This window comes from Diplotaxodon limnothrissa, linkage group LG10 (assembly GCF_057381915.1).
Source record: "Diplotaxodon limnothrissa isolate DT_005_m linkage group LG10, D_limnothrissa_male_GT1.1, whole genome shotgun sequence".
Taxonomy (NCBI): domain Eukaryota; kingdom Metazoa; phylum Chordata; class Actinopteri; order Cichliformes; family Cichlidae; genus Diplotaxodon; species Diplotaxodon limnothrissa.
In genome coordinates this window covers 10,119,576-10,130,076 of record NC_140605.1, presented here as the reverse complement: position 1 = coordinate 10,130,076, position 10,501 = coordinate 10,119,576, and the positions used below count along the sequence as shown (strand labels likewise).

Below are 10,501 nucleotides of genomic sequence, written 5' to 3'. Positions count from 1 at the left end.
TGCAGTTAATACTTAACTAGTTTGAGTGGGACACAGTTATTTTAGTAAGTAATTTTTTTGTGAATTGGAAACCTTTACCTTGAAAAGCACAAGGTTTTTTGGCTTTATTTCAGATCGGTTTTTGATAACTGAGACCAAAACCTTGCATAACTTCCAGTTATGTTTAAATGTATTTTCCCAATTTATAGAAACTGAAGCTTCTGAACACATAGTCACTGATAGTCCGGTTATTAATAAATAATGTTTAATGAGTCTACTTTTTGCCATCTTAGGGTGATTTGCTACAGCCAAATAAAGAGTCGGCTTTTGAAAATTATTTATTGTTACCACTATAATACCAAAGCAAATGTTTCAGGTATAATATAACATGAGCTTGTCGTTGCGAGGTTTTCGAGCTGCCATGAAGGCAGCACGACAGGCGGGAGTGCCAGGCGAAGTGTCTGAGTTGATGCATTTAAAGAGAGAGAGGGAGAGAGAGCGAGTAAAGCGACGTCATTACGTACAGCGGGACGTAGCTGAGAAGATAAACAAAAAAGGCAGGAAGCCTTCGGCTACACAATCGCGGCAAAATCGGTTTAAAATTTTAGCTTGGAGCTGCAGTTAGCAACTACATGCAGCCTTTTATTGCTTAGGTACGTGCCACACGGAGTTCACAGTCATGGACGACGCAATGATATTCCGTATGAGTGCATTTTCCGAGCAAGGAGGGAGAAAATACATGGAGGATGTTGTCGAGATAAGACTCGAGTACGAGCCGACGCCGACGCCAGCCGAAGATTATCCAAATTCTCAGAGACACGGGGGACCGGGGAAAGCGGAAAGTGAAGCTATCAAACAGACTCAGAGTGAGACCCACGGACACGAGGTTTCCGCCGAGTCGAGTCCAGCTACTGCAGCGTGGACAGAGAGTTTATCAGACGGGAATAGCGACAACATTAGTGCACCAACATCAGACCAAAAAGACGCGGAAAATCTAGTTGATACTCGAAGGTCCGTGGCGTTTTTCGCCGTCTTCGATGGCCACGGGGGCCGAGAAGCAGCGCATTTCGCCAGGGAGAATCTGTGGGGTCTGCTGAAAAGGCAACGGGGGTTTTGGTCGAAGGATCACAGTGAAGTGTGTGCCGCTCTACGGAAAGGCTTCATCGCTTGCCACCACGCAATGTGGAAAGAGCTACGTGAGTCATCCAAGTTATCTAACTTGCACTTTATTCCCTCATATTTTTTCGCTGGTGATCTTTATTGCAGCACGACGGGCATAAAATCTAACAATTACGAGTATCGGCATCTTAGATGGCAAAATGCTGTCGCGTGAGGCAGCATCCCACTCAGCTGGTTGCTGGTGGCTCCCCCGACGGCCAATCCCGTTACAATTAACAGCGAGCTGTCATCTGACCTCGACTCAGCCTTCGAGGCTGTCACAATATGATGTTGATATGATAGGATGCAAAGACATTAATGGATTGGATTTATATAGCGCTTTTCAAGGCACCCAAAGCGCTTTACAATGCCACTATTCATTCACTCTCACATTCACACACTGGTGGAGGCAAGCTACAGTTGTAGCCACAGCTGCCCTGGGGCCGACTGACAGAAGCGAGGCTGCCATATCGCCCCTCTGGCCAACACCAGTAGGCGGGAGGGTAAAGTGTCTTGCCCAAGGACACAACGACCAAGACAGAGAGCCCGGGGATCGAACCGGCGACCTTCCGGTTACAGATGCGCTTCCCAACCCCCTGAGCCCGGTCGCCAAAGAAATTAATGGTTAAAACGCAGGGAAAATACTGTTTTAGAGATAATTTTTCAGAGATAATATTCATAGTTTCATTATTTTTGATAAATGGAATGAAATGCAATTAACCACGAGTCAATGTTCAGTCTTTCCCAAATAGCATGGGACTGCGGGTTTTAAAGTATATATGGTAAGATGAGCTTTATGGGACTGGATTTTTTTTCAAAGTGAAAAAACAGTTTTCAGCTGTGTGCCCCCCCGCCCTTAAAACACAGTCACACACTCTCTCACACACACACAAACACACGATCTTCATTTCCTCCTGTAGGTGCTGTAAGAAGAGGTCACGAAGATGCAAAATCCACAGTTTCCTGTGGTTTCCCTAAAGGTTATAAGGCAGCGTAGAGGTTTTTATAAAATTTTATTTCGGGGTTCAAAAGTGAACATATGCCTCTCATTCTTATGCAAGCTGACCTTGTAATTTTTCTTTTTATGTAGTAGGCTGTTTTAGATATGAGCTTTCCAACTGTGATTCTGCCTAGATTTCTAATTCAGTTTCTTTTTTTGTTTTTCGATGCAGGGAAAAAGCAGGCCTGTATTTTTCTGTTTGTTTGTTGTTTTACAGTCAATGCATCTGTTTTTATTATCATACAATATTAACAAAAAGAAAAAAAATACTCTTGCGTGCGACTTACGCAGGGAGCAGCTCCATTGGGAAGAGTTTAACGTCATTATTTTCCAGTGCAACTTTAGGGGAAACAAACAAAACATATACCAACATTGATAATGGGACTCAATGAACTCAATTAAAACCATTTAAAACCACTTCCCTTTAGTTCTGATTGTGCTAACACCTTTATTGGATCAGCTTTTTAACTCACTGAAGCTTCATTCAGACTTGTGAATCTCTGTAGAGCCAACCGCATAACCTACATCAGCTTAAGGTTTTTATTTACAACTTATCTAAGGCATAGATTTAACACACAAACAGAAATCCACTGTTAATCCTTGCATTCGTTATAATTCTATGCTTCATAGGTCTGGAGTAAGTTTCTAAGTATCATATTCATAATGTTAATGTAACTTCTGCTTACCTTTTAATGTAACATTTCTTGTTATATTGGTACGCTTGTCTAGATTTTTTGCTAAGTGGTCTCAGAAAGCTGACTTACATTTGACTTTTCTTTTCCCCTTACAGCTGAGTGGCCAAAGACTATTACCGGGCTGCCCAGTACATCGGGCACCACAGCTAGTGTCATTGTCATCCGTGGGGTTCACATGTATGTTGCCCATGTAGGGGATTCAGCTGTAGTGGTTGGAGTGAAAGAAAATGACTCTGACATCACGCTCCAGGCACTTGAAGTAACACAAGACCATAAACCTGAACTTCCTAAAGAGAAGGAAAGGATTGAACGACTTGGTGGCAGGTGAGTCATGAACAGAACCTCAGAGAACTTCTTCTGTGAGGAACTTGTCAAGACTACAGAGTTAGAGGCTCTGTCAGATAGCCAAATAATAAATGTAAGGTGGCTCTCGCTCAGGAGGTAGAGCAGGTCACCTACTAATCAGACGGTTAGTGGTTCTATCCCCGTCTGCTACAGTAGAAAAGCACTATATAAGAACCAGCCCATTTACCATTCAAATCCAGGCATTTGTTCAGTTCCAGCATTGCTGATCTTCTGTCAAGCTTAAATGTCTTTTGGATAACTTGTCCATGTATTAAACACCTTTTGTTACCAATGTCTGAAAATATTTTAATGTCTCAGTGGGTGGCGTCTTATACCTTTAAGCCACATGTTGGCTGGTTGGCTTCTCAGTGGAAGTTCAAAAGCTGTCTTGATTGTGCTTGTTCCTAAACTGGCTAATGATAATGCAGAAAAGGAGTCCGTTAATCATGAAATAAACATAGCCAAGTGTGCTTGGTCCCAGCATAAAATAGAATCCATTTAGCATTTTTCAATTGGGAACTTTAGAAACCCTGCTAAGGCTAGCTAGCTGCTGCTTCAGCTATTGAGCAATTTGCATTGGTTGCATATTACCGGTAGATAATATTACTTTGCATTAACCAGACGATAAACAGTGTTATTGTGTTATTATAGTGTTATTATATTTCTTTCTTGTTTGTCTGTACAAATACGTGTGTGTGTGTATATCTACACATATATTCGTATCCGTAAATGAAAATACATGTAGACGAGTATATATTGGGTTTTTTTTGTTTGTTTGTTTTATTATGTCTGAAATAAATAAAGATACATACATACATACATACATACATACATACATACATACATACATACATACATTATTGTAACCCTTCAGACCAAATGGGTATGGCTATTTCGTCCAAACTCTTGAGACTGAACTGATACATCAGCTTGGGATTTCTCAAATCAATTTTTCTAACTTTAGCTGGCAGTTCTCATAATACTGACTACACTAATCAGACATTCTATTAGGTACACCTAGTTGGTAGTGGACTGGAGCCACTTTCACCATCAGAACTAAAAAGTCTTCATGGTATAGATTCAGCAACCAAACATTCCTCAGACATTTCGGTCCTTGTTTACAAGATGAGCATCACAAGTTCAGCCATAAGCATCTAGATACATTGTTCTAAAGGGATGGACATGTTCATCAACGGTATTCAGGTTGCCTGTGGTGTTTAAATGATGCTCACTTGGCACTAAAGGGCGCAAAGTGTACCACAAAAACTTCCCCCACACACTATTGCACCACCAGCAGCCTGAATCACTGATACAAGGCAGGATAAAACCATGGTTTAGTGTTGTTTACATCAGATTCTGACCCTAACATCCATGGGTTGCAGGAGAAATCAAGGCTCTTCCAATCTTTTCTTGTTCAGTTTTGCTGAGCCCAGTGAACTGTAGCCTCAGTTTCCTGAGGCTTCTTAGCTCACAGGACTGTCACTGGGTGTGGTCTTGTGCTGCTGTAGCCCATCTACTTCAGAGTTCAGTGTGTGGTCGATTTAGAACTGCTCTTCTGCATCATCTTTTTCTACCTTCGTTATAACCAGTGGTTATCTGAGTTAGTGTTGTCTTCCTATTAGTTTGACACAGTTTGGCCCTTTTTTTTGACACCAACAAGGCATTTTGACCCAGTGAACTGCAGCTTGCTGGATTTTTTTTCTTCTTTTTTGGGGAGGAACCTCTGTATAAACCCTAGAGATAGTTGTGTGTGTGATCCTAGTAGATCAGCAGTTCCCGAAATACTCAGAACCCCTGCCACGTTCAGAGTTACTTAAATCACCTTTCTTCCCCATTCTGAAGCTTGGTTTGAAATTCAACAGTTCGTGTTGAGCATGTCTACATGCCTTAAACATATTGCATTTGTACTATGTGACTGACTGATTAGATATTTGCATTAACACTCAGCTGAACAGGTGTTCCCAACATAGTGGACGATGGGTGTATCTATAGCTATCTACAGTAATAGTCAGAGGGTGTTTGGCCAGCAACTTGGAACTAACTAGATGTGTTTTGTTTTTTTTGATCATGCCCAAATCAGCCTAACTGGCATTGTGCAGGATTATATCTATCATCACTGTGTGAACACAAGCTGCAATTAACTGCAAGCAGTAGAATGATGACTGCAGTTCACTTGATGCGTGCGGGTGTCATTAATAACAATGATTTTGAGCAAAATCTTGTATTGAAGCGTTTCTTTGTTTTATTTTTGTAGTGTAATGAAAAAATCTGGGGTGAACCGTGTTGTGTGGAAGAGGCCCAGGCTGACCCACAATGGCCCTGTGAGGAGGAGTACAGTCATTGACCAGATCCCTTTCCTGGCCGTAGCCCGATCCCTTGGTGAGAAATTTAACTCTTTATTTATGAGATGTTTAAATGTAAGTGCACGATGTGAGTAATGGCCTTTTTTTTTTTTTTTAATCTATTCCCACTAATTATAATTTCTTGTGTGTTGACAGGTGACCTCTGGAGCTATGATTTCTACAGTGGAGAGTTTGTGGTTTCTCCTGAGCCTGATACCACCGTGATGACCCTTGACCCCAAACGACATCGCTACATTATTCTCGGCAGTGATGGACTGTGGAACATGATGCCACCCAAGAATGCTGTTAATATGTGTTATAGTCACGACAAAATGGTGGTACGTAATAGTACCATTTTAATATTTTTACGTTATGTTTAATGTTATGTTTACATGCAGTATAGTGGTTTGGAATTTAAAACGGTTACAACGTTTCTTAAGGTAGATGCCTGCTATACTTATTAGAGTGGGGCAGTTTTGAATTGATTTTCACACTTTCACCTCAAGTAAACACAATTTCAATTAAAGTGGTATCACTGGAAACCTGAAAACATTGATTCTCTTTATCTCTTAATTTATTAAGGGGCCAAAGGGAATGTCTTGTGCCCGCCGGCTGGGATGCACAGCTCTGTTGTTTTGGAAGGAACGCATGCTCCGTGCAGATAATACGACAGTGATCGTCCTAGCCCTACAGGAACGCGGTGGCCCACCTATCCCTATGCATCGAGATGAGATTGTTGTCGACATGGCTACAGGAATTGACCACGTTCCTGGCCCAGGGACGACTTATAACACATGTGAGGTCCCAAAGGTCAGTGCCCTAGCTTTTCTTTAGCCTTTTCCTTTTGCTCTGTTTCCATTAAAGCATATACCCAGTGTGTTCACAGTGTGTGTTTGTCTTTGGCTATTCACTGTATTGTCCTCTATATATATATATATTTCAGTCCATTTTTTTAATTATCATTTTAATACTTTCACCAGTTGGAATATGATTATTGGTAAACACCTAGAGAAATTAGCCAAAGGTCACACAATCAGTTTCCATCAGAAGATCGATGGTTTACCAAATCACTTTTTGTTTTCGGGGCCCAACAGGCGGAGCATGAGGATGGCATGTTTTATGAAGAAGATGAGGTATTTGGAGAAGAACATGAGGGATGGACTTGCCTGGAGTGGTAGTGAGGTGACTGACTCAGCAATGAAAATGTGTCAAAAATGATTAGCCCATGATTTGCCCTTCTCAAGATCCAGGCTGGTCTTACTGAATCTGATAGGAAAACGCAGCTGTTTGGACCAAAGGATGATTACATCTCTGTACAACCAGTTAAGCTAATTTGTTCTGAAATACTGGTATTATTACCTCCAATGTAGCGCTTTTGTTTATTTAAATCTGTTCATTGGTATTTACCAGAACATTACTGACAAATGAGCACCAGTGGTGGGAGACGGTGAAACGGCTGCTGTTCTCAGATTATTCCCATGTTGCACTGGCACAACAGCTGGCATCAGTCTAGGAATTGTGTTACAAGTTTCTGTCAAAGATCTTATTTAAAATGTCAAATTTTTCAGTGTTTATTGACGCCAGTGCCTTTAGCATCCTTAAAGTCAAGAAGACGGTAACCCTGATGATGATTGAGTTTATGATATGAGCGCTTTTACACATACTCTGAACTGCAGCTCATCTAACGCTGTGAGATGGCATTGGGAGAGTATATTTACACTTCCAGAGAAGATGATGATTGTTAAAGATGACCAGTTTATTTAGGCGGACAGATGGAAGACGGGGATTTTTAGGACTGCATTTACTCACCTTTATCATTCTTTCAGATGCCAGTCATATATCGATATTTACTGTTTGCATCATTTGCACATTTATCACATGTGCATGCAATACACATAAAACTCAGTGTAGATTCATTTTTATATCTCTGAGTTTGTCTCCATGTCTCCATTCATATAATATAGCTTCCATGAGTCCATCTCATTTTTAGCCGTAAGTTATTAAATGGCAAATTTTTTGTTTGTTTTGTTTATTCTTGACAACTGTGTTTGGATTTCAAAATAAAAGTACTTAGTTTTTGGAATTCTATTTAATCACTCAATAATAATGCTAACTTTTTAATTTTCGCTTTATTTCAGTGGAGTGGTGAACCACTGAATGTTCCCTCGCCTTTCAAAGAAAGTTCCACAACTCTGGAGCAGGCATTTGGGTTTTACGAAGCCGCTTTCTGTGCGACCACACAGCTCTTACCCGACATCGACTCCGTCGGGGACGCGCTGCCCCCTTCAGACGATTCAGCCAATGTTTTTGAAAAGCAAGACTCGACCACGCAGATGGACTGTGCTACTTCCCCTCCGCCAATAAAAAGGTCTCGCCGCTGTTCGCACGTCTCCCCAGAACTCAAAGGTCCTCATCGTCGGCTCGGCCGGCCCCCCAACAAAGGTTTGTCCCCAAAGACGCCTCACGGCGAGACGGAAAACGAACAGTCCCTTCAAACTCAAAGCAGAGAAAGAAGCTCCTCTGAGGAACGCAGCATCCTTTCACAGCACCACAACGCTGCCTTGTGCGTGTGCTGAATCTGGTCTCATACACAAGGTGGTTTCTGGCCGCGACGCTGAACTAATGAACTAATGATGTGCATCGTGTTGACTTTGAACCAGGTGTGCCACAGGCCTATTCCTAAATGTATAATTTTACTACAAAGTCCTTTTTTTCCTTTTGTAAATATGTCAGAAATTGTGAATATGTTATTCCTTTATATTTTTTTTGCCCCCACTTTGTGTTTGAGTTTTGATTTGCCCTGTTTACGCTACCGAGTGTCATACTTTTAAGTTTGTACAATATATTCATAAGCCAGCTAATGGGAGATCAGAAAATCTGGCACAACATCAGTTCAGCAGAACTGTTAAGCATGTGATCCTCGAGATTTTTAATCAACTGTTCATGAACTATTGTAGATTGTTTTTTTTTTTTGTTGTTGTTGTTTTTAACTTGGTGGATGGTATTACATGCTAGCCTTTGTTTGACTAGATTTAATATTTCACATCAGTTGTTTGGATCCCTGCTGAGTTTAAATGTGCTACTGACTCAGCATCTGGAAAGGGTTCAGAGCCAGTTCACATCAAATGGGGAGGCTCAGGTTCTGTGTATTCACTTGGAGAGATGCCTCTAGTACTTATTATTCTTTAGGGTTCAAGCAACAGGTGTGAGGAAATTATGCAGGTTCTGGGTTTTAATCTGTATTAATTATGTGCTGTTATGATCACAGCTTTTACTCATATGATTGATGAATTTCATGCATAGCTTGTGTTGTGTTAAAGGCTAACTTCACACAGATTACATGTTCTCATAATAGTTTGTACACAATTTGAGTGAAATGGTCATTTACTGTTTTCGAGTTCTTTTTTTCCTTTTTGGGTTTTCCTATTGTTCTGTTCCACTCGCCTTAATTTATTTTTATTTATCATTTGGCCAATTGAATGACACTTTTGGACCTCTTTACAACTTTAATAAAGGCAGCTAAAGAGGTTATTGACTCGAACGGGTGTCTACGTATTGGAAACGCCAAGCACACTACCTGTTCACTAGGCACTAACAACTTCAACATGTCTTCCTCTTTGTTGTTCTATACTGTATTCTTTGTATATGCATGGTTTTGCATTCGCAGCTTGTTTGACTCTGCGAAGGCAACACTTTATGTTCCATGAGTTGACTACATTAAGTGCCCGATTCATGGTGTTGTGTTTATACGGCAGCTCAGCAAAAGTCCCGGCTCATTCGTTGCCTTCTTTTTCCATTTTAAAATGTCATTGATGCCTTAGCACAGACGAGTCCGACGTGCTCTTCACATTATTTTACATATTTGGGAACCGAACTGGTGACAATCTCTGTGGCCCAGCCTCGAACGCCACACACCTTCAGTTAGTCTAATTAGTCGTTAGTCTAATTCTACCATTTGCACTGCATCACACTAAATCTGCTCTGCGTGGTTAATATTTTGTTCCTGTTACTTTGAGCGGTTTGTTCGTTTTTGTACGGTGCGTCAATATGCAATAGAAGTTTGTACAGTACATTATTATGCAAAGTAATCGGGGTGTTTCAGGAGTCTGGCATGCTCAGATCTATTCAATGTTTTGTGACGTGTCCAGATGGGTGTTAATGGGCATGTGGTGTGTTATGACAAATTAAAATGCTTTGGTCTGACTTTGTATCCAAATGCTGCCGGTTTTCAAGATTTAACTGTGTAAGTTACAGACTTTGAAAGTTGACTGGGTATAAAGTGTTTGCGTGTTGTAATAAAGTTCTCATTTTTCACACAGCGTCATCATTCAATAATTTCCCAACTTTGATAACTAGATTAGCTGTTTGGTAAAGCTGCTTAATCAGTAGACATTTGTGCACAGTATATAGTCTTGAGTTAGCGTGGTGCTGAGATATACTGTAGAGGGGGAGAAGAGAGGTAATAGACCATGCATTTGCTGCTATTATCCAGTAGATGGTAGCAATGTAAAGGGCTTGAATGCCATCTTTACCAGACAAATTGGGTATCTCTTATATAAATCCCACAGATCTAAATCACTAATATATATGACTTGCAACGTGGCTCTTTATGATACAGTTTTTGGACAAATAATTTCTTGTTGAACCTCTCTTTTTAGATGTTCAATAAGAAAAGTGGTCAAAAACATGGACTGATAAGAGCTACAGTTTTAGGACAAAAAAAACCCAAACTCCCAACATGGTGGAAAAAAGGTTGGTTTGACTTTGCAAATGCTTTGGCTGTCCAGCATTTTTATACCTTTTTAAAAGGAAAAATACATGGAAAAAACAAATTTCAATACAGGATTGTGCTAATTTACGCTATTTTAATATATGTTGTTAAATAGGGGGATTTTATTTATAGTTAAATGTAATTTCTCATACTACATGCCATCATTTATATTTAGAAAGAAACAAAGTCTTTTGTAGTAACATGGACTCTG

General features: G+C 40.5%; 1 protein-coding gene across 1 annotated transcript; it reads left to right on the top strand.

Annotated features, from left to right (window-relative positions):
- Window positions 1–534: 534 nt before the first annotated feature.
- LOC146623889 (protein phosphatase 1D-like) lies at window positions 535–8,395 on the top strand. The gene is made up of 6 exons (XM_085363410.1): window positions 535–1,175; window positions 2,928–3,156; window positions 5,432–5,556; window positions 5,676–5,857; window positions 6,102–6,329; window positions 7,658–8,395. The coding sequence occupies exons 1-6, from the start codon at window positions 659–661 to the stop codon at window positions 8,093–8,095; spliced, it is 1,719 nt and encodes a 572-aa protein (XP_085219536.1). The 5' UTR covers window positions 535–658; the 3' UTR covers window positions 8,096–8,395.
- The last annotated feature ends 2,106 nt before the right edge of the window (window positions 8,396–10,501 follow it).

Excerpts from the sequence above, each read along its gene's own strand:
- LOC146623889 (XM_085363410.1), top strand. The coding sequence starts at position 659 with ATGGACGACGCAATGATATTCCGTATGAGTGCATTTTCCGAGCAAGGA. Across the intron at positions 3,157-5,431 it reads ATTGAACGACTTGGTGGCAG|TGTAATGAAAAAATCTGGGG; the intron begins GTGAGTCATGAA and ends TTATTTTTGTAG. Across the intron at positions 6,330-7,657 it reads ACACATGTGAGGTCCCAAAG|TGGAGTGGTGAACCACTGAA; the intron begins GTCAGTGCCCTA and ends GCTTTATTTCAG.